Source organism: Mauremys mutica, chromosome 1 (genome assembly GCF_020497125.1).
Source record: "Mauremys mutica isolate MM-2020 ecotype Southern chromosome 1, ASM2049712v1, whole genome shotgun sequence".
Lineage (NCBI taxonomy): Eukaryota > Metazoa > Chordata > Testudines > Geoemydidae > Mauremys > Mauremys mutica.
The window spans coordinates 372861476-372886148 of record NC_059072.1 but is presented as its reverse complement, the minus strand read 5'-3'; the positions used below and the strand labels follow the sequence as shown (position 1 = coordinate 372886148).

Genomic DNA, 24673 nt, shown 5'->3' with positions numbered 1-24673 from the left:
ACCAGTGATGTTTAGGAAATAGAAGGTTACTTCAAAAGTGTATTTGTTCACCCAAGGACTGTTGTGCTGCCCAGGAACTGTATAAAGGGCTCTTGGAATCTGATCCTAATGATCTCAGATCTGCTTAAGCATCATCAGGGGAAGCTTGACGCACAAGACTCTGGTCTCCAGTTATATCCTGGATCGCCCTGATAATGACTCTTTTAACATTGGACTATAATCTCTTGACTAATTCTGAAATAACTCTGTGGAACTCTGAGGCCAGCCATCGCTACTATGAAATTGACTTAGAAACTCTAATCATGTCTCTGTGTCTAATTATCTTTTAACCAATACTCTCTCTTTTTTAATAAATCTTAGTTTAGTTAATAAGAATTGGCTGTAAGTGATTATTTGAGTAAAATCTGAAATATTCATTCACCTGGGAGGTGCTGTGTACAATCCTTTGGGATTGGTAGAACTTCATTATATGACGAGCAAGATTTTCAATAATCATCATCATACTTGAATTGGCTGTCTGGTCAGAAGCCCAAGGGAGTGGGCTTTAAGGGAATTGTTTTTTTGGCTTCTGTGTAAGCAGTAAAGCATTGTGAAAGCTGTTTTGCTGCTGCCTTTGTAAACCCAACTATTATTATAACCACCCATTTGGGGGATTGTCTGCCCCATTCTTTGCAGTTTGCCCTAATTGAGCAGTCTCAGAATGGGGCCCCCTGGAACCCCATTTACAGGTTGCTAAAACAATTCCCCTACTTCAGATGCTTCAGAACAGATAATTCTCAACTGATCCATTCCCCATTAACCTTTCCCAGCTTCCAGCAAACAGAAGCAAGTGACATCATCCCTGCCCATCCTGGCTAATAGTCATTGATGGACCCTGTCCTCCATGAATTCTTCTAGTTCTTCTTGAAAGCTGTAATAGTCTTGGCCTTCACACCCAGGGGTGGCTCCAGACCCCAGCACGCCAAGCGCGTGCTTGGGGCGGCATGCCGTGGGGGTCGCTCTGCTGGTCACCGGGAGGGCAGCAGGCGGCTCCTGTGGACCTCCCACAGGCGTGCCTGCGGAGGATCCACTGGTCCCACGGCTCCGGTGGACCTCCCGCAGGTGTGCCTGTGGAGGGTCGGCTGGTTCCGTGAGGCTTCGGTGGCCGCGCGGGACCAGCACACCCTCCACAGGTACGCCTGCGGGAGGTCCACCGGAGCCGCGGGACCAGCGACCGGCAGAGCGCCTCCCGTGGCATGCCACCCTGCTTGGGTCGGCGAAATGTCTAGAGCCGCTCCTATTCACACCATCCTCTGTCAAGGAGCTTCACAGGTTGACTGTGTGTTATTTGAAGAAATATATAACATCACTAGAATGGGTTTTATGCTACATATTCCATGTAATGGATCTCTGTAAAGGTCATGATCTGCTGAATCTATTAATCCTATCTGTATGCATGTGTCATTTCTATATTCATGGTTATGAATATTGGCTGCATACTTGTTTGATGCTAAGTAGGCTGTAGGGAAGCAGTTGGTCTGGTTCCTGAGAAAAGACTATTCTCGGTAAGTGCCCCATCAAGGTACACTGAAGCCAACAATGAACTCGGAGACACCAACCCACATCTGGGCTTTCCCAGGACTGTGGCTTGGCTGGTAAGTAACTCAATCATGCATGGACATGTGACTCACCCAGGTGACTCCAATACTCCATCTTGGAGCTGGACTTTGCATAGGAGAGAGGAGGGAATCTACACTCACAAGAGAAAGTCTATTTAAGCCCAGGGGAGACCTCACCATTTTGTCTTCAGCTGGCTAATGAGAGAGCCTCTCCACCTCCAAGGATACCTGAAAGAACCTGGAACAAAGGAGAGTGACTGCAAGGGGTGGGAGTGATTGCTGGACCCAGACAAACAGGTGATTAGTCTGTAAAAGGAGCATTCTGGGACTGGTGAGGAATTTAACTCTATTCAGCTGGATTAGACATAGACTGGCGTGATTTATTTTATTTTACTGGGTAATTCACTTTATTCTGTCTCTCACTACTTGGAAGCACTTCAATCCCACTTTCTGTATTTAATAAAATTACTTTTTACTTATTAATTAACCCAGAGTCTGTATTAATACCTGGGGGAGGTGGCATACAGCTGTGCATTTCTCTCTATCAGTGTTATAGAGGGTGAACAATTTATGAGTTTACCCTGTATAAGCTTTATACAGGGTAAAACAGATTTATTTGGGTTTAGACCCCATTGGGAGTTGGGCATCTGAGTGTTAGAGACAGGAACACTTCTATGAGCTGCTTTCAGTTAAGTCTGCAGCTTTGGGACAAGTAATTCAGACCCTGTAATTAATAAATCTGTGATCCCAGGCTGACGGGATTTCCAGCCTGTGTATGGAAGATTGGTGGATTGCTTGTACCATCAGGGTGACACACTGCTTGATTCAAAGCTTGTCTAGTGCATAGAACTTAGATTGTGATGTTGTTTATTTCCCAGATTTCAACTTTGTTCTTTACACTATTACTTATAATCACTTAAACAATCAATCTTTCTATAATTAATAAAACTGGTTTATATTGTTTTCCTTAATACAGGATGCTGTTTGAAACGTACAAGGGAAATCTGCTCAGGCTGGTGCATTGTCCTCTCCACATTGAGGGAGGGGCAGACTGGGAAATAAACTGATACTGGTCAGGCTTTTGGCCAGGGCAAGATGGAACAGCTCTTGGGTCCTAGGCTGGGGAGCTGCGGGGGAACTGGCTGGAGCCTCTGTATTGTACTTTCATGTAACTGCAGCTAGGTGTGTCCCTGTCTGTGTGTGGCTGTGTAAGTGCAAGACCTGCAGAGGTTTACAGCTTGTCACAGTCTCACAGTGTGAGAGCAGCAAAGAGTCCTGTGGCACCTTATAGACTAAGGCCCGGTCTACACTAAAAAGGGGGTTCAAATTAGGGTACGCAAATTCAGCTACGTGACGTCCAGACGCGGCACGGTCGAACTCCGCGGCTCCCCCGTCAGCTCCGCCACCACCATTTGCAGTGGTGGAGTACCGGAGTTGACCGCAGCGCTTCCGGAGTTCGAACTATCGTGTCTATATCAGGCGCGATAGTTCGAACTCCGAGAAGTCGAACTCACCATGTCGACCCGGCCGGTAAGTGTAAACCTACCCTAACAGACGTATTGGAGCATGAGCTTTCATGGGTGAATACCCACTTCTTCAGATACACCCACGAAAGCTCATGCTCCAATATGTGTGTTAGTCTATAAGGTGCCACAGGACTCTTTGCTGCTTTTACAGATCCAGACTAACACGGCTACCCCTCTGATACTTGACAGTGTGAGGGGGCCCAGATTGGTTTGCCAGAGAGTTCGGCGTTCCCCAGTTCCATGTTGAATCGTAGGGAATTGCTTTCCCTCCTCCTGTGAACAGGCCCTGCAAGACTGGGAGTCCATTTCCTTGTTGTCATGTGGTCACTTACAGACAGAGACCCTGGTTATGGAAGGGAAATCAGGACACTTGAGTTCTGTCAGCCCGTGTCTTTGTGACCTTGGACAAGTAATTTCTCCCCGTGCCTCAGTTTATTCCTCAGTGAAGTGGGGATGGTTCATAGTGACATTCATTTCCTAAGTTTTGAAGATCTATCAATGAAAGGTGCTGCACAGTATAATGATAGTTACTAATGAGAAGTACTGATCTGTGATCCCTTAGCGACAGCTCCATGTGTTTGCTGTAACTGCTTGTGTCTCCTCTTAGTCAACTTTCTCCAAATCTCTCTGTCTACTATCTACCCATCTATCCTGAGAATTTACAGGACATCAGATCCTCTGGAGAGTTGGGCGTTATCCCTAATTTTCTTTCTCATAAACTATAATTTTTAAATACATACACACAAACGAACAGAGCAGCCAATTCCTCTCCCTTTGGGAAGGTTCCTTAGTTAATGTTTACTGCTAAAGCTGGATAATTAGCACAGAAGCGGAGACAGGCTTCTCTACAGCCTGTTTACATTCAGAGCCTCCCTTCTTCTCTAGAGGCTGAGCGAACCCCCCTGGGACTGCACAGGGCTATATTATCAATGGTGCACATCCCCGTGTTGTCTCTCATTTTGGGATACTGCTGCAGATGCTGGGGTGAGAGAGGTGTGGGTCACAAATCTACAGAGCAGCCAATTCCTCTCTGACTCAGCGCAGAGCCCAGGAGTTCTCATCTTCCTTTGGGAAGGTTCCTTAATTACTGTTTACTTCTAAAGCTGGATAATTAGACCAAAGTGGAGACATGCTTCTCTACAGCCTGTTTACATTCAGATGCTCCCTTGTCCTCTAGAGTCTGAGCAAAACCCCCTGGAATTACACAGAGCTATATTATAAACTGTGCACCAAGTGTGTTGGCTCTCGGCGTCAGATGCTGCTGCAGATGCTGGATTCAGAGAGGTGTCAGTCACAGATACCTGAGGGGGATTCCCAGGGAGGACACTTCCATCTCGTAATTCACAGGTACCATCTCTTGCTGAGGAGCTCACCTTCTGCAACGTGGGTGTGTTGGGATAGAGAGTAAGTCTGTGTCCTTTCCACTCTGCACAACCATGAAACATCCCAAGGCCATTGCCATAAGTGATGAGTTTGCTAAAGAATCACTGGCCAAATTGTCACTGATTTCTGTGCATCGCTGCTCATCCTGCCTGATGGACTCCAGCCCCACGGAGGTGTATTTCAGTGGCACAGTGAATCCTTCAGGAAGAAATATGTTAGTAGATGTGCAAAACAAATTCTGAGACCACGGCCTGTACTTTGCTCAGACCTCAGTGAGGCAAAACTCCCCTTGTAGCAAGAACCGCGTACAGATGTCAGGAGCCAACTGTGTGTTAATGCACAGACACTGTCACTCCCTCCTCTTGCATTTCAGAGCTCTGTCTATTAATGAGCCAAAGGGACAGGGTCTGTTCCTTGACTTTTATCTGCTGGAAAGCTTGGAGGTGCTAGGGCTCCTCTATAGAAAAATAATTAAAATTTTTCACATGGATAACAGATATTTCTCCTAGCTTCATTCGAGAAGTTGGCTGAACTGTTATGCCTGAAACTTCAAAAAAAAAAAACAACAACAAAAAACAACATTTTTTTTAAAGTAGACACCCAATATGTGATATTTCAGAACAAACTCCAAAAATTTGGCAAATTTATAAGCAACTGGAAATGAAGTCTTCTAATGGAAGGTCTCAGACCACCTTAACTACAGGTGATGCCAGCAGGACCACCTACAATGGACAATCCGTTTGTGAATCCCAATCTTCTATGCTCCTTGTTCCAATAATGTTGGTAACAAGGAGTTCTACAGGCCAAATAGGAATTATGGTAGCAATTACCTTTTCTCAATGTTATATGTTCAGACTTTCAATTTAACTAAATGTTTCCTTGTTCATGTTATGAGACACATTAAATATAAATGCCTGGTCTACTTTCTTTATCAATAGATCTATAGAGTTTAAGGTCAGAAGGGACCATTTGATCATCCAGTCTGACCACCTGTAAAACACGGGCCCATTAAATTTCATTCAGTTACCTCTGGATTGAGCCGAAAGATGAGTGTGTGACTAAGGCCGGGTCTACACTAGGATTTTACATCATAGAATGATACACCCATAGAGTTATAAGGGAACGTGAAGGACAGCTAGTCTATCCCCTGACAAGATGCAGGATTTGTTTCGTCTTAGTCATCTAAGACTGGTGGCTATTCACACGTCTTTGGAAAACCTCCACAGAAGGAGCTCCCATGACTTCCCTGAGAGTCTGTTCCATTGGCCTCCTGTATATAAAATTAGGAAGATTTTCCTTGTATTTAATTTAAATCTGATAGGCTGAAATTTGAACCCATTGACTCTTGTCCTGCCTGTCTGTGGTAAGACAGAAAAACCTGTCAAGTATGTCCCTGGTCTTACGCTTGCTCCTAAGGTTTTTGTAGAATGTTTTCTTGTTACCCTTTTGTCTCTAGTTATTTTGATCTTTTGTGCTTTGGCTTTTCTAATTTTGCCCCTACATACATGTGTTATTTCCTAATATTTCTCCTTTGTAATGTGACCTTGTTTCCACTTTTGTAGGATCCTTTTTTAATTTTTAGATCATTCAAGATCTCCTGGTTAAGTCATTGCGGTCTCTTGCCATACATCCTATCTTTCCTATGCAGGGGGATAGTTTGCTCTTGTGCCCTTATCAATGTCTCTCTGAAAAAATACCTGTCTTCTATTGTTTTTCCCCTTAGACTTGCTTCCCATGTGATCTTGCCTACTAACTCCCTGATTTTACCTAGCAACTGTCAGAGTTTGCTCAAGTCTGCCTTCTTGAAATCCATTGTCTTTATATTGCTGTTCTCCCTCCTACCATTCCTTAGAATCAGAAACTCTATCATTTCATGGTCATTTCCCCCAAGTTGCCTTCCACTTTCAAATTATCAACCAGTTCCTCCTTATATGTCAAAATCAAGTCTAGAACAGCCTCTCTCCAGGTAGGTTTCTCCAGCTTCTGGAAAAAAAAATGTCTCCAATATATTCCAAGAACTGCCCTGATGTAGACAGCATGAGATGAATTCTACCACCTCTCGGGTATTACCTGTGCTGAGGGGAGTACCCGTCCATCTGTGTAAGAAGTGTCTATATTGAAGCACTATGGCAGCACGGCTTTAGCATTTTAAGTGTAAACAACTCTTCAAGCCGATCTTCAAGAAAAAAAATAAACATCCAGTCTGGATCTGCCAACATCTGCACCCTCTCCAAGTTTTCAACATCTTTGTTCAAATGTGCACCCTAGAACTGGATGCAGTTTATTTCACCAATCACACGTGCAGAGGTAAAATCCTTTCCCTGCTCCAACTCACCAACTCAGTATTTTCCACTACTAAATCAAAAGCCTCTGAGAAATCAAGAGTTGCATCAGTGTTGATCGCCTGATCCACCAAATGTGTACCCTTGATCAACCAATGTGTACTCTCATAAAAGGATGAAATCAGGTTTATTTGACAAGATCTGTTTAAGTTAAACCCTGTTGGTTACTGGCATTACTTAAATATCTAGACTTTTTTAACTAATCCCATACTATCAATGATCCATTGTTTCTTAAACTTGTCAATTCTTTTATAAATTATAAAAAATCCCCTTTCCTTTTTTATTTTAATATTTTACATTTAACACACTAATTGACATAAATCTTTCCATGGATTTCTCTTGTTCTAAATATTTTAATAGACTCCTTTTTCTGATCCATAGCCCTGCAAACACGGAGTTTCCCCTAATGTCTTAACGTTCCTTATCAATTTTCTTAACTTCTGATTTCTATTGCTGGCCAGCTATTTTCCCTTTTTCCTCTTTTTTACATATTGCTTCCCTCCCTCTAATTGTTGCCTTCACTTTACCACTAAACTGAGTTTTTACCCAAAGTTGTTCACTTTGTTGACTCTGGAATTGTGAGTTTTCTGAAATCTGATAAAACGTTATCAAAGAATTACCAATATTCATTCATATTTTTCTGCCTACATTTTTCCTCCCAATCAGTTTTGCTGACAATTTTCCTCATCTTTAGGGAATTAGTCCTCTTGGAGCACTAAGTGTCTATCAATAGTATTGGGTGGGAACTGTCCATTTGAATGTAAATCAATTTCCTTTTTTATTTTCCTCTCCTATATCATATGCTCTCTTCTTTGTCTGTTGTGTAACCTAAAAAGTCCCAGACTTTTCTATATGTTTGCATATGGCAGCCTCCCCCATTCTCAGAGCCTGTCTTCGAAATCCCTTTTATATATGCTATACCCTTAATAGAGACCAAGTGATCAAACACATTCCTGAACATGTTATTCAGCGTCCGATATCTTAGGGATCTGAACATTGCTTTTGTTTTATCCACTGCTGAGAATGTGCAGGTGTTTCTCCTGAACTGCTATCAATGGCGCCAAGGTCTTGCCCCTGAGGTATGTTCTAGTTGGGATGTTTCTCACAGCACATATCTTTGCAAAATTTTTTGGTTTTTTTTCCCATCTCTGATTTCGAGCAACTGGATGAATGGGGAAATCCTGTCAGTATGGATTCCCTATCCTGACTCTCATTGCATTAAGGAACAATGATGGATAACCAGTATCCACCCTTCTGTTTCCTGCTGGTGCCTCTTAAGGTTCCCCCACCACAAAGTGTAGGAATCTTTAATGCAGGGAGCACAATACAAATGTGGAATTGGATTTAGTAGGGTCATTGTTCATAGTTATTCTTTCTGAATAATGAAAACGTAATTTTTCAGTGTGTGAAGAGAGAGCAATCTGCTTCTCCCATGAGAACAGCCTCCACTACTGCATGCGGTCTCTCATATTAACGTTGTATCTCCATTCAGGCATTTCTACTGCGACTATCACCCGAGAGCCTGGGAAGACACAGAAAGTCAGGGGAGCATATGGTAAATGCAGATGACACCCTTATGCCTCAGAGTTGGACACTTTCTCCCCTACGCCATGTCAGATTCGAACACAACCGACTTCACCAACCCCTCCACCTTCATCCTGCTTCATAATAACATTTAACATTCCTGTGGTGGGAAGAACATCTCAACAGCCCAACACTGTGGCATTTAATTTCAAAAGGGGGAACTATGCAAAAATGAGGATGTTAGTTAAGCAGAAATTCAAAAGTACAGTGACTAGAGTTAAATCCCTGCAATCTGCATGGACAGTTTTCAAAGACACCATAATAGAGGCCTGTCATAAACAGACAGTTAAGTGTTAATGTCTCTTTTACCTGTAAAGGGTTAACAAGTTCACCTAGCCTAGCTGACACCTGACCAGAGGAACCAATGAGGGGACAAGTTGTTTCAAAAGGAAGGAGGGAAGTTTCCTTTGTTTAGAGTCAGTTTCAGCCGGAGTGGAAAAGATCGAGGAACCAGCCTCTTATCAGAGTAGTAAGTTTAGAAAAGAATAAATAGGTTTATGTTTATTTTCTTTTTGTAACTTGTCTTGGCATTAGGGGAATAATCATATTGGGTATTCTTGTGTGTACTAAGGTTTTTGCCCAGGGGAACATCCTGTGTTTTAAATTTGTTGTCCATGAGATCAGCTTGTATGCTGTCTCCCAGAGGGTTTGTTCTTTTACCTTTGTTTTCTTTAATTAAAAGCCTTCTTTTTAAGAACCTGATTGATTTTTCCCTGTTGTTAAGATCCAAGGGGATTGGATCTGGACTCACCAGGAATTGGTGGGGGAAAGGAGGGAGGATGGTTAAATTCTCCTTGTAATAAGATCCAAAGGGTTAGATCGGTGTTCACCAGGAAATTGGTGAAGGAGCCTCTCAAGACTACCCAGGGAAGGGAGTTAGTCCTTGGGAGTGGTGACAGCCTATTGATCTAAGCTGGTAATTAAGCTTAGGAGGTCCACATGCAGGTCCCCACATCTATACTCTAAGGTTCAGAGTGGGGTTGAAACCTATGACAGTTATGAATATTGGCTGCATACTTGTTTGATTCTAAGTAGGCTGTAGGGAAGCAGTTGGTCGAGTTCCTGAGAAAAGACTATTCTTGGTAAGTGCCCCATCAAGAAACACTGAAGCCAACAATGAACTCGGAGACACCAATCCACATCTGAGCTTTCCCAGGAATGTGGCTTGGCTAGTAAGGAACTCAGTCATGCATGGACATGTGACTTGCCCAGGTGACTCCAGAACTCCATCTTTGAGCTGGTCTTTGAATAGGAGAGAGGAGGAGGTATTCACCCACAAGAGAAAGTCTATTTAAGCCCACGGGAGACCTCACCATTTTGTCTTCAGCTGGCTGAAGAGAGAGCTTCTCCACCCCCAAAGATACCTGAAAGAACCTGGAACAAAGGAGAGTGACTGCAAGGAGTGGGAGTGATTTCTGGACCCTGACTAAAAGCTGATTAGTCTTGTAAAAGGGAGCATTCTGGAACTGGTGAGGAATTGATCTCTATTTACCTGGATTAGACATAGACTGTCGTGTTTTATTTTATTTTACTTAGTAATTCACTTTGTTCTGTCTGTCACTACTTGGAACCACTTAAATCCTACTTTCTGTATTTAATAAAATCACTTTTTACTTATTAATTAACCCAGAATATGTATTAATACCTGGAGGGAGGGTGTGGAAACAGCTGTGCATCTCTCTCTGTCAGTGTTATAGACTACAAACAATTTATGAGTTTACCCTGCATAAGCTTTATACAGGGTAAAACTGATTTATTTGGGTTTAGACCCCATTGGGAGTTGGGCATCTGAGTGTTAAAGACAGGAACACTTCTGTGAGCTGCTTTCAGTCAAGTTTGCAGCTTTCGGGCGAATACTTCAGACCCTGGGTCTGTGTGGGAGTGGACGGGCGTGTCTGGCTCAGCAAGGCAGGGTGCTGGGGCCCCAAGTTGGCAGGGAAGGCAGGGGCAGAAGTAGTCTTGGCACATCAGGTGGCAGCTGCCAAGGGGGGTTCTGTGATCCAACCCGTCATACACCGCTGCAGTAAACTAAGGGGGGAGATGTGACATTCTGTGCCCCAAAGCAACACCCTGGCACCCCCATATTTACCTTGGTGATATGATTATGATGTGACACTGGACTCCATCTTGCGGCTGTTCTTTTCCAGTAACTGTGCTGGGGGCTTTTGCTTGGAATAATGAAGCTCCCTCTACATGGCACAAGCTATAAAATGTGGAAGCGACAACATCACTTGGCCTCACTCCCCACACAACTCAACACGAAAGACGTTAGAACCTGGGACTGGACTGGGGCTGTGGTCCCAGGCTGAAGGGGTTTCTAGCCTGTGCATGGAAGATTGGTGGATTGTTTGAACCATCAGGGTGAGACACTGTTTGATTCAAAGCCTGTCTAGTGTTTAGAACTTAGTTTGTGATGTTGTTTATTTCCCAGATTTCAACTTCATTCTTTACACTATTACTTATAATCACGTAAACAATTGATCTTTCTGTAATTAACAAATCTGGTTTATATTGTTTTCCTTACTACAGGATGCTGTTTGAAACGTACAAGGGAAATCTGCTCAGGCTGATGTATTGTCCTCTGCACATTGAGTGAGCTGCAGATTGGGAAATAAACTGACACTGGTCAGGCTTTTGCCCAAGGCAAGACGGTACAGCTCTTGGGTCCTAGGCTGGGGAACTGTGGGCGGGGGGGGGGGGGAGGCCCTGAAGCCTCTCTACTGTAGTTTCATGTAACTGCAGCTGAGTGTGTCCCTGTCTGTGTGTAGCTGTGTAAGTGCAAGACCTGCAGAGGTTTACAGCTTGTCACAACCTCACAGTGTGAGAGCAGCAAAGAGTCCTGTGGCGCCTTATAGACTAACAGATGTATTGGATCATGAGCTTTCGTGCATCCAACGAAGTGGGGATTCACCCATGAAAGCTCATGCTCCAATACGTGTGTTAGTCTATAAGGTGCCACAGGACTCTCTGCTGCTTTAAACATCCAGACTAACACGGCTACTCCTCTGATACTTGACAGTGTGAGAGGGGGCCCAGATTGGTTTTCCAGAGAGTTCGGCGGTCCCCAGTTCCACGTTGCAACCCATGGAATTCCTTTCCCCCACTTCCCCAGTGAACAGGTCCTGCAAGACTGGGAGTCCATTTCCCTGTTGTCATGCGGTCACTTACCGACAGAGAGACCGTGGATATGGAAGGGAAGTCAGGACACTTGGGTTCTGTCAGTCCGTGTCTGTGTGACCTTGGACAAGTCATGTCTCCCCGTGCCTCAGTTTACTGCTCAGTGAAATGGGGATGGTTCATAATAACATTCCTTTACTAAGTTTTGAAGATCTATCAAAGAAAGGTGCTGCACAGTATGATGATAGTTACTGATGAGAAGTACTGATCTCTGATCCCTTAGTGAAAGCCCCATGTATTTGCTGTAAGTGCTTGTGTCTCTTCTTAGTCAACTTTCTCCAGATCTCTCTGTCTACTATCTACCCATCTATCCTGAGAATTTACAGGACATCAGATCCTCTGGAGAGTTAGGGATTATCCCTAATTTTCTTTCTCATGAACTATAATTTTTAAATATATGCACACAAATGTACAGAGCAGCCAATTCCTCTCTGAATCAGCGCAGAGCCCAAGAGTTCTCATCTCCCTTTGGGAAGGTCCCTTAATTATTGTTTACTTCTAAAGCTGGATAATTAGCACAGAAGTGGAGACATGCTTCTCTACAGCCTGTTTGCATCCAGATGCTCCCTTGTCCTTTAGAGTCTGATTGACCCCCCTGCAATTACACAGAGCTATATTATAAACTGTGCACACTCTGCGTTGGCTCTCGGTGTCAGATGCTGCTGCAGATGCTGGATTCAGAGGGGTGTCGGTCACAGATACCTGAGGGGCATTCCCAGGGAGGACATTTCCATCTCGTAATTCACAGGTACCCATCTCTTGCTGCGGAGCTCACCCGATCGACAATCCTTCTGCAACGTGGGTGTGGTGGGATAGAGAGTAAGTCTGTGTCCTTTCCACTCTGCACAACCATGGAACATCCCAGGGCCCTTGCCATAAGTGATGAGTTTGCTAAAGAATCACTGGCCAAAATGTCACTCTTTTCTGGGCACCCCTGCTCATCCTGCCTGACGGACTCCAGCCGCAGGTGGTGCATTTCAGTGGCACAGTGACTCCTTCAGGAAGAAAGATGTTAGTAGATGTGCAAAACAAGGCCAAATTCTGAGACCACGGCCCGTACTTTGCTTAGGCCCCAGTGAGGCAAAACTCCCCTTAGAGCACGACGTGAGTACAGATGACAGGAGCCCACTGTGTGTTAGTGCACAGATGCTGAGAGCCCCTCCTCTTGCACTTTAGGGCTCTGTCTATTAATGCGGCAGAGGGACAGGGGCTGTTACCTGACTTTTATCTGCTGGAAAGCTCGGCGGTGCTAGGGATCCTCCCTAGAAAAATAATTATATTTTTTCAACATGGATAACACCTTTTCTCCCAGCTTCATTCGAGAACTTGGCTGAACTGTTATGCCTGAAACGTCAAAAAAAATAAACCAAAAAACCCCATTTTTTCAAAGCAGACACCCAATATGTGATATTTCAGTCCAAACTCCAAAAATTTGGCAAACTTATAAGCAAATGGAAATGAGGTCTTCCAATGGAAGGTGTCAGACAGCCTTAACTAAAGATGATGCCCGCGACACGACCTACAATGGCCAATCCATTTGTGAATCCCATTCTCCTATTCTCTTTGCTCCAATAATGTTGGTAGCAAGGAGTTCTACAGGCCAAATAGGAATTATGGTAGCAATTACCTTTTCTCAATCTTAAATGTTCAGACCTTCAATTTAACTAAATATTCCCTTGTTCATGTTATAAGACACATTAAATATAAATGCCTGGTCTACTTTCTTTATCAATAGATCTATAGGGTTTAAGGTCAGAAGGGACCATTTGATCATCCAGTCTGATCTCCTGTAAAACACAGGCCCATTAAATTTCACTCAGTTACCTCTGGATTGAGCCGAAAGACGAGTGTGTGACTAAGGCCGGGTCTACAATAGGATTTTACATCATAGAATGATAGAGCCATGGGGTTATAAGGGAACGCAAAGGACGGTTAGTCTATCCCCCTGAAAAGATGCAGGATTTGTTTTGTGTTACTGATGGCTATTCACACGTCTTTGAAAAACCTCCACAGAAGGAGCTTCCATGACTTCCCTGGGAGTCTGTTCCATTGGCCTCCTGTAGCTAAAGTTCGTAGATTTTCCTGAAATTTAATTTAAATTTGCTAGTCTGGAATTTGAACCCAAAAGAATAACTTTCCTCCACCTTTTTATGGCAGCATTTCAAGTGTTTGAAGACCACTATCCTGTCCCTCAGTAATCTCCTCTTTTCCAAGTAAACATATTAGTTTCTTTGGTTTGCTCATACAGTTTGCATTCCATCCTTTGCATAACATTTGTTATTTGCCTATGGATCCTTTCCAGATTCTCTACATCCTTTCTGTTAATTGGTGTGCAAACTTGGACACAATTGAGACATAGCCCACACCGAGTAGAGGAATACTATCTCGTACCATGAATTTCATGTTATATTTCTGCTAATATAACCGAATATTGCATTTGCCTTTTTTGAAACATTTTTCCTAATGTGCAACCTAAACCTCCCTTGTTGCAATTTAAGTCCACTGCTTCTTGTCTTCTCTCAGAGGTTAAGGAGAACACTTTTTCTCCCTCTTTGCAAAAACTTTTTAGCTATTTGAAAACTGTTATCATTCCCCCCCTCAGTCTTCTCCTTTTCAGACTAAACATTCTTCCTTCATAGGTCATGTTTTCAAGACCCCTAATCATCCTTTTCTCCAGTTTTTCCAGATCATTTTGAATGTTTATCTGAATCTCAAAGACTTCCAACCCTTCCCAAATTTTATTATCTGCAAACATAAGTGTACTCTCTATGCCATGATCTAAATCGTTAATGAAGACACTGAAAAGAACCGGACCCAAAACTGATCCCTGCAGAACCCCACTTCTTATGCCCTTCCAGCATCACTGTGAACCATTGATAACTACTCTCTGGGAGGGATATCCAGCCAGTTATGCACCCACCTTATAGTAGCTCCCTCTACGTTGTATTTCCCCGGTTTCCTAATGAGAAGGTCATGCCAGACTCTATCTAAAGCTGTACTAACATCTACATATACCACATCTACTGCTTCCCCACATGCGCAGGGCTTGTTACCCTGTCAAAGAAAGATATGAGGTTGCTTTGACATGCTTTCTTCTTGACGAATCCATGCTGACTGTCACTTATCACTTCATTATCTTCTAGACGTTTGCAAATTGAATCCTTAATTATTTGCTCCATTATCTTACCTGGTACAGTAGTGAAGCTGACTGGTCAGTAATTGCCTGGGTTGCCCTTATTTCCCTCTTTATAGGCAGGCACTATATGGGCTCTTTTCCAGTCTTCTGGAATCTCCCGTATCTCCCATCACTTTTCAAAGATAATCGCTAATGGCTCAGATCCCTTCTCAGTCAGTTCCTTCAGAGTATTCTAGGATGCATTTCATTCTGCCCTCGTTACACCAAGACATCTAACTTGTCCAAGTAATTTTTAACTTGTTCATTCCCTATTTTAGCATCTGAACCTACCCCATTTTCACTGGCATTCTCTATGTTGGGTGTCCAAACACCACTAACTGTCTTGGTGAAAACCGAAACAAGTAAGTCATTAAACACCTCTGCCATTTCCACATGGTCTTCTGCTTGCTCCTAAGGTGCTTGTAGAATGTTTTCTTGTTACTCTTTTATCTCTAATTATTTTGATCTTTTGTGCTTTGGCCTTTCTAATTTTGCCCCTACATACATGTGTTATTTGCTGCTATTTCTCCTTTGTAATGTGACCTTGTTTCCACTTTTGTAGGATCCTTTTTTGATTTTTAGATCAGTGAAGATCTCCTGGTTAAGTCATTGCAGTCTCTTGCCATACATCCTATCTTTCCTATGCAGTGGGATAGTTTGATCTTGTGCCCTTACTAACGTCTCTCTGAAAAAAATACCTGTCTTCTATTGTTTTTCCCCTTAGACTTGCTTCCAATGAGATCTTACCTACCAACTCCCTGAATTTGCTCAAGGCTGCCTTCCTGAAATCCATTGTCTTTATTTTGCTGTTCTCCCTCCTACCATTCCTTAGAATCGTTAACTCTATCATTTCATGGTCATTTCCCCCAAGTTGCCTTCCACTTCCAAATTCTCAACCAGTTCCTCCTTATATGTCAAAATCAAGTCTAGAACAGCCTCTCTCCTAGTAGCAAAGAGTCCTGTGGCACCTTATAGACTAACAGACGTTTTGGAGCATGAGCTTTCTTGGGTAAATACCCACTTGGTCGGATGCATGTACTTTCATGGTATTCACCCACGAAAGCTCATGCTCCAAAATGTCTGTTAGTCTATAAGGTGCCACAGGACTCTTTCCTGCTTTTACAGATCCAGAATAACACGGCTACCCCTCTGATACTGTCCAAGTAGGTTTCTCCAGCTTCTGGAACAAAAAATTCTCTCCAAATCATTCCAAGATCTTATTGGATAATCTGTGCCCTGGTGTAGACAGTATGAGATGAATTCTTCCATCGACCTAGCTACCACCTCTTGGGGATTACCTGTGCTGAGGGGAGAGCCCTTCCATCTGTGTAAGTAGTGTCTATATTGAAGCACTATGGCAGAACGGCTGTAGCATTTTAAGTGTAAACAACCCTTCAAGCAGATCTTCCAGAAAAAAAACAAACATCCAGTCTGGATCTGCCAACATCTGCACCCTCTCCAAATTTTCAGCATCTTTTTTCAAATGTGGACCCCAGAACTGGATGCAGTTTATTTCACTAATCCCATATGCAGAGGTAAAATCCTTTCCCTGCTCCAACTCACCAAGTCAGTATTTACCACTACTAAATCAAAGGACTCTAAGAAATCAAGGTTTGTTGCATCAGTATTGTTCTCTTGATACACCACATGTGTTCCCTTGATCAATCAATGTGTACTCTCATAAAAGGATGAAATCAGGTTTATTTGACAAGACCTGTTTTGCATAAATCCTGTTGGTGAATGGCATTACTTCCATTTCTAGACTTTTTAACCTAATCCCATACCCGCTTTTCCATTGTTTCTTAATCTTGTCAATTCTTTTATTAAAAAAAACCCTTTCCTTTTATATTTTAATATTTTACGTTTAACACAGGAATTGACATAAATCTTTCCAAGGATTTCTCTTCTTCTTAATATATTTAATAAACTCCTTTTTGTGATCCATAGCCCTGCAAACATGGAGATTTCCCTGATGTCTTAACGTTCCTTATCAATTTTCTTAACTTCTGATTTTTATTGCTGGCCAGCTATTTTCCCTTTTTCCTCTTTTTTACATATTGCTTCCCTCCCTCTAATTGTTGCCTTCACCTTACTACTAAACTGAGTTTTTACCCAAAGTTGTTCACTTTGTTGACTATGGAATTGTGAGTTTAATGATATCTAATAAAACGTTATCAAAGAATTACCAATATTCATTCATATTTTTCTGCCTAAATTTTTTCTCCCGATCAGTTTTGCTGACAGTTTTCCTCAGCTTTAGGTAATTAGTCCTCTTGGAGCACTGTCTATACATAGTATTGATTGGGAACTGCCCATTTAAATGTAAATCAGTTTCCTTTTTTATTTTCCTCTCCTATATCATATGCTCTCTTCTTTGTCCCTTGTATAAACTAAAGCGTCCCAGACTTTTATATCCTTAATAGAGACTGGGTGACTAAAACTGAGCACATTCCTGAACATGTTATGCTCCATCCTATATCTTAGGGATCTGAACATTCTTTTGTTTTGTCCACTACTGCGAATGAGCAGGTGTTTCTCCTGAACTGCTATCAATGGCGTCCAGGTTTTGTCCATCAGGTATGTTCTAGTTGGGATGTTTCTCTCAGCACATGTCTTTGCAAAATTCTGTGGGTTTTTTTCCCCATGTCTGATTTTGAGCAACTGGATGAATGGGGAACTCCCTTCGGTATGTACTCCCTATCCTGGCTCTCATTGCATTAAAGAACCATAATAGATAACCAGTATCCACACTTGTGTTTCCTGCTGGTGCCTCTTAAGGTTCCCCCACCACAAGGTGTAGGAATTATTAATGCAGGGAGCACAATACAAATGTGGAATTGGATTTAGTAGGGTCATTGTTCATAGTTATTCTTTCTGAATAATGAAAACGTAATTTTTCAGTGTGTGAAGAGAGATCAATCTGCTTCTCCCATGAGAACAGCCTCCTCTACTGCATGCAGTCTCTCATATTAACGTTGTCTCTCCATTCAGGCATTTCTAGAGTTACCATCACCCGAGATCCTGGGAACACACAGAAAGTCAGGGGAGCATACGCTAAATGCAGGAGACACCCTTATGCCTCAGAGTTGGACACTTTCTCCCCTACGCCATGTCAGATTCTAACAGAACCGACTTCACCAACCCCTCCACCTTCATCCTGCTGGGTATTCCTGGCCTAGAGGCAGCCCATATCTGGATCTCCATCCCGTTCTGTGCTATGTACGCAATAGCCGTGTTGGGGAACTTCACCATCCTGTTCATCGTGAAGAGGGAGCCCGGCCTCCATGGGCCCATGTTCTTTTTCCTCTGCATGCTGGCCGTCAGCGACCTGGTCCTGTCCACATCCACCCTACCCAAACTGCTGAGCATCTTCTGGTTCAGTTCCAGAGAGATCAGTTTCGGTGCCTGCCTCACCCAGATGTACTTTGTTCACTCTTTCTCAGGGATGGAGTCTGGAATCCTTGTGGCCATGGCTTTTGATCGCTTTGTGGCCATCTGCAATCCTCTGAGATATTCCACAATCCTGACAAACTCTGTTGTGGCCAAGATAGGCCTGGCTGTGGTGCTGCGCAGTGGCATACTCGCATTACCCTATCCCTTATTGGCGAGGCGGTGGCCATATTGCAGAACCAACATCATCCCAAACTTCTATTGTGGGCATATATCTGTGGTGAAGCTGGCCTGTGCTGACATCCGCATCAGTAGTTACTATGGCCTGTTTGATCTTTTCTCTGTGATCGGAGTGGATGTGTTTTTTATCTCCGTGTCCTATATTCTGATCCTTCGGGCCATCTTCCGCCTCCCCACAAAGGATGCCCGGCTCAAAACTTTTGGGACCTGCATCTCTCATCTTTGTGCCATTTCAGCTTTTTACATCCCAGATTTATTCTCCTCTCTCATGTACCGGTTTGGCCACAATGTGCCACTTCACTTCCTCATTCTCATTGCCAGTGTGTACCACTTGTTTCCCCCTGTGCTGCATCCCATCATTTATGGGGTGAGGACCAAACAGATCCGGGGCAGGCTGCTCCAGCTCTTTACTCATAAAAAAACCTAAATGTTTCCTCCTTGTGATCTGGTTCTTAGACTGAGCTCCGTGCAGAGCTGGGTGGTGCATGGTGCTGGGGCCTCTTCTCTGAATCACTTACTGGACAGACAGAGACACATTAAACCCTTCCCTCTCCTTACTCTGCTGTGTCAATGTGATAAAGTGGGGAATCAGTCTATGTACAATACACTGGGTTGCCACTTGTATACCCCAAATAAAAAAAAAACTCAGTAAAAAACTAAAAAAAGAGCCATTGTGACTTAACAACCATGTAAAAGAAGCAGTGAGAGATGAAAAGGCATCTTTTCAAAAGTGGAAGTCAAATCCTAGTGAGGAAAATAGAAACGAGCATAAACACTGCCAAATTAAGTGTAAAAAATTAATAAGAAAAGCCAAAAAGGAGTTTGAAGAATGGCTAGCCAAAAACTCAAAGTGTAATAAAAACATGTTTTTTAAGTACATCAGAAGCAGGAAGTCTGCTAAACAACCAGTGGGGCCCCTGGACAATCAAGATACAAAAGGAGCACTTAAAGACGATCAAGTCATTGTGGAGAAACTAAATACATTCTTTGCTTCAGTCTTCATGGCTGAGGATTTTAGGGAGATTCCCAAACCTGAGCTGTCCTTTATATGTGACAGATCTGTCACAGATTGTACTGTCACTAGAGGAGGTTTGGAATTAATTGATAAACTCAACATTAACAAGTCACCGGGACCAGATGGCATTCACCCAAGTGTTCTGAAAGAACTCAAATGTGAAGTTGCAGAACTATTAACTATGGTTTGTAACCTGTCCTTTAAATCGGCGTCTGTACCCACTGATTGGAAGATAGCTAACGTAACGCCAATATTTAAAAAGGGCTCTAAAGATGATCCCAGCAATTACAGACCGGTAAGTCTAACATCGGTACTGGGCAAATTAGTTGAAACAATAGTTAAGAATAAAATTGTCAGACACATAGAAAAACATAAACTGTTGAGTAAAAGTCAACATGGTTTCTGTAAAGGGAAATCATGTCTTACTAATCTATTAATGTTCTTTAAAGTGGTCAACAAACATGTGGACAAGGGGGATTCAGTGGACATAGTGTACTTAGATTTCCAGAAGGCCTTTGACAAGGTCTCTCACCAAAGGCTCTTACATAAATTAAGATGTCATGGGATAAAAGGGAAGGTCCTTTCATGGATTGAGAACTGGTTAAATGACAGGCAACAAAGGGTAGGAATAAATGGTAAATTCTCAGAATGGAGAGGGGTAACTAGTGGTGTTCCCCAAGGGTCAGTCCTAGGACCAATCCTATTCAACTTATTCATAAATGATCTGGAGAAAGCGGTAAACAGTGAGGTGGCAAAGTTTGCAGATGATACTAAACTGCTCAAGGTAGTTCAGACCAAAGCAGACTGACGAACTTGAAAAATATCTCACAAAACTAAGTGATTGGGCAACTAAATGGCAAATGAAATATAATGTGGATAAATGTAAAGTAATGCACATTGAAAAAAATAACTCCAACTATACATACACGATGATGGGAGCTAATTTAGTTACAAGAAGTCAGGAAAAAGATCTTGGAGTCATCGTGGATAGTTCTCTGAAGATGTCCACGCAGTGTGCAGAGGCAGTCAAAAAAGCAAACAGGATGTTAGGAATCATTAAAAAGGGGATAGAAAATAAGACTGAGAATATATTATTGCCCTTATATAAATCCATGGTACGCCCACATCTCGAATACTGTGTACAGATGTGGTCTCCTCATCTCAAAAAAAGATATACTGGCACTAGGAAAGGTTCAGAAAAGGGCAACTAAAATGATTAGGGGTTTGGAACGGGTCCCGTATGAGGAGAGATTTAAAAGGCTAGGACTCTTCAGCTTGGAAAAGAGGATACTAAGGGGTGATATGATAGAGGTATATAAAATCATGAGTGATGTGGAGTGTAGTGGGGTGACAACCCACTCCAGCCTGGAAGGGGTTTGAAAAGCCCTGCAGAGGGCTGGGGCTGGTCATGGTAAAAGTTAAGCTGATTGGGGAAGGGGCTGCAGCTGGGGCCACGCCCCAAGCTGAGCAACAGGGCCTTGTTAGAATGCCAGGGAAACCAGGAGCAAGCACTCTCTCTCAGCCTATAGAGGGAGAAGGGCCTGACTGCGGGGAGCTAGAGACAAAGTACCTGAGTGGAGCAGGGCTGGGGATAGTCTGGTGAGCTCCAGCCTGGAAAGCCCCAGGCTGCGGCCTAGCACAAGGCCAACAGGTACTGGGGGTTGCAGAGGGCAGCCCAGGGGTAGGCCAAGGCAGCAGGTCCAAACTCTCTTTGCCAGCGATGAGTAGGCTGATACTGCAGCCTGCCCCAGGGTGTGGGGGCTAGATGACTGGCAGTAGCCTGATACTGAGGCAAGGTGGGGATAGATGGTGGGGGTTCCCCTGGGGAGGGGAGACCCTCAGAGTAAGGGGTTACTGACGGGGGCAGAACCCCATGTAAAAGGGCACCGGGTCCAGGGAAGGACAGGCAGATCACCAGTCTGCAGAGGGTGCTCCTGGCTGGAAAAAGAGCTAATTCCTGAGGACAACCAGCAGGAGTCGCCGCAGGGGTGATTCTTCTGTGATACATGGAGAAAGTGGATAAGGAAAAGTTATTTACTTATTCCCATAATACAAGAACTAGGGGTCACCAAATGAAATTAATAGGCAGCAGATTTAAAACAAATAAAGGGAAGTTCTTCTTCACACAGCGCACAGTCAACTTATGGAACACCTTGCCGGAGGAGGTTGTGAAGGCTAGGACTATAACAGCGTTTAAAATGGAACTGGATAAATTCATGGTAGCTAAGTCCATAATTGGCTATTAGCCAGGATGGGTAAGGAATGGTATCCCTAGCCTCTGTTTGTCAATTAATTCCAAAACCTCCTCTAGTGACACTTCAATCTGTGACAGTTCCTCAGATTTGTCACCTACAAAAGCCAGCTCAGGTTTGGGAATCTCCCTGACATCTTCAGCCGTGAAGACTGAAGCAAAGAATCCATTTAGTTTCTCCGCAATGGCTTTATCGTCTTTAAGCGCTCCTTTTGTATTTCGATCATCAAGGGGCCCCACTGGTTGTTTAGTAGGTTTACTGCTTCTAATGTACTTAAAAAATATTTTGTTATTACCTTTGGAGTTTTTGGCTAGCCGTTCTTCAAACTCCTCTTTGGGTTTTCTTATTACATTCTTGCACTTAATTTGGCAGTGTTTATGCTCCTTTCTATTTTCAACCTTTACCGATGTCCAGATGGATGTCAATCGGTTGCGCTAGTCCTGGTTGGACTGTATATATGTATTTTGTTTCCATCTTGCCTGGGCCCAGTACTCCAGCATTTGACTGGCCCGGTTTTCGCCCACCATTTAGTGGCCATGATGGCGTCTCTCATCTCAGAGCTCACCTGGGGCTCTTCACCCTTCGGACCCCTCTGCACATACTCCATGAGCTGGGGCCACCTTATTGCCTACGGCTCTGATTTTCCTTGAACGGGTCCTAAAATAGGGTGCTCTCCACCCACCCCTCACCCCAATGCCTCTGGAATTCTTGAATTGGCTCCTGCCCATGAGTCCCCCACCCTAAGAGTTCCTAACTTTCATAACCTGAGGCAACTGAACACCCTGCAGCTGGTTCAATTCTGAATTCCACCATGGAAAAACGTTATATGCTCATGCTCCAAATACTTCACTTCCTCAGTTGCCCTGATACCAAGTGGTGGGACCTAGTATCACCTTCAGAGGGTGATGAACCCCGGTGGGCCATGAAGTACTCCATCCCGGTCACACAGCCCACTGGGGATATTGGTTTTTGCCTCCTTCATGGAGCTATGAGCACGGGCATGTACATGGCACGTTTGCCCCCATTTTAGATGCCTGCCCATTTTGTGGCATGAGGCAAACTCTGGCAGATGCCTATCTACAATGCACAAGGTTGCAGCCCCTATTCCAACTCCTCCACAACTTCAACAGGAGGTTCTGGCTGCACTTTTCCCCAAACCTTTTCATATCTGCTCCCTGCTTTAGCTCAACATACAGAATGTGTCCTGCAGGTCCCTTGAGTTAGAGGTGAAATATACTCTAATATAAATCTGTAAACTTATTAATAAAACAAATAATCAAACCCATTAGAAAATAAGAAATGTATAAGAAAAGATATATAGGGAAGCAAGTAAATTAGACTATAGGGTACCACAGCTGCAGGCTGCTAGTTGGTAATGGCCAGGGACTTATAAGTGACAGAGAGGGAGAGACACTTGTGGGGGGGGTAAGTTTCAAAGGAAAGAGAGAGCTGGATCTAAATGCACCGGGAGAGAGAAAGAGAGAGAGAGAGAGAGAGAGAGAGAGAGAGATGGGAAAAAACCCACTAGAATGGGAACTCCCTGTCTCTGCCGTTCTGGGGAGCACTTTCCAAGGGAGACACAAACTCTCTCCCTGACCTCAAACAGACACTGTGTGTTCCAGGAACATTTCCCTCAGGGAAGCCCGGCTGGATCAGTTCTGGAACGAGAGCACTTGGGGAAACACAGACGGCAGAGAAGCCACATTTGGGTGAATAAAATATCTTGTGGCACCTCCCTGGCCAGCCCCACTCCCCTTCCACATCTGAGTAGCAGCTCCAGGTTTGCTGTCACAGCCCCACTCGAGCTCGTGCAGCTGGACACTCACCAGCCGAGCGTGTTTGGGGCCCACAAACAAGACCCCTGTGATTTGGTGTCACAGCACTGTTCAGGCCCTGCCTCCGGCTCTGGGTTTCCAGGCCCACTCTCGCAGTGCAGCTTCCGTTCTAGTGCCTCCCTCTGGGAGCAGAAACCTGCCCGCCAAGCACCAAGGCCCTGACACGAGCTTTGGCTCGGTTCCCCCAGACTCTCCAATTGCTTCAGCCCGCCCTTCCCAGGGCTCCTCCTTGGGCGAACGCTGGTTCCAGTTTCTCATTTTTGGGTCACATGATCACTAAACCAAACAGCCCCAGGCCTTGCAAAAGGGGTTGTGTTGTTACCCAGGGTTCTTTCAACGCAAAGCGGTTGGTAACTTTTACTCTGTGCGAGGAGGTGTCAGGAAATAAATCAGGGGAGACACGGCCTTCCGACCGATCGATGGCTGGCACAAACAGGACAACACGAGAGTGCTTTCACTTAAAGCTAAACTTTACTTAGTCTCAAGCACGTACAAACATCTGCAGCAAGATTAGTAAAACACTCCCAACCCTTGATAATTACCAAAGTGTGGCTCTCGAGTGATACAGCAGCAGCCCGTCTGCCCCTGGGAAACACAAGATGCATCCAGAGGGAGAGACCAGTCCCAAAGAGTTCCCAAACGAGTCCCCTTATTTATACATTAGTAATAGAATAACATGCCCCGTAAAGAAACCTTGTTAAGTGAGCAGTTTCAATGATCAAGCAAGAGGCTGCTTCTGATTATTGATTAACCAGTTGTGGGTCTTTCCAGAGCCTGCAGCCTTGAGACGGCAATAGACATTCCTGAGGGCACATCCTACTCTTTTAAAACTCATGTATCAGCAACTTCAACATAATTCTTATCAGGGAGGATGCGGGGTCAAGCTGCCTTTTCAGGGGCACCCTAAACCCCCCTCCCCTCCTGCCTTGGTCAAGCTGAGACTTGTTTTTAAAAGCTTGCTAACTAGGCTGTCTTTAACAATAAGCCATAGTGGTTTCAGGCATTTTACTGGTTTGCCAAAGTCTCCCCCTACAGTTTGACACATGGACAGAAAGAGTTAAACAAATTGCAGGCTAGTGACTCAGATTCACCCTTTAGAGACAGGTTAGGAAAGTATTTAACTGGTAATTAGGACCATTCTGTCTTAGATATGCCA

General features: G+C 43.9%; 1 protein-coding gene across 1 annotated transcript; it reads left to right on the top strand.

Annotated features, from left to right (window-relative positions):
• The first annotated feature begins 17894 nt into the window (after window positions 1-17894).
• On the top strand, window positions 17895-18842 carry LOC123375332 (olfactory receptor 52E4-like). Its single transcript, XM_045026114.1, has one exon. The coding sequence runs from the start codon at window positions 17895-17897 to the stop codon at window positions 18840-18842; it is 948 nt and encodes a 315-aa protein (XP_044882049.1).
• Window positions 18843-24673: the final 5831 nt, after the last annotated feature.

Excerpts from the sequence above, each read along its gene's own strand:
- LOC123375332 (XM_045026114.1), top strand. The coding sequence starts at position 17,895 with ATGTCAGATTCTAACAGAACCGACTTCACCAACCCCTCCACCTTCATC.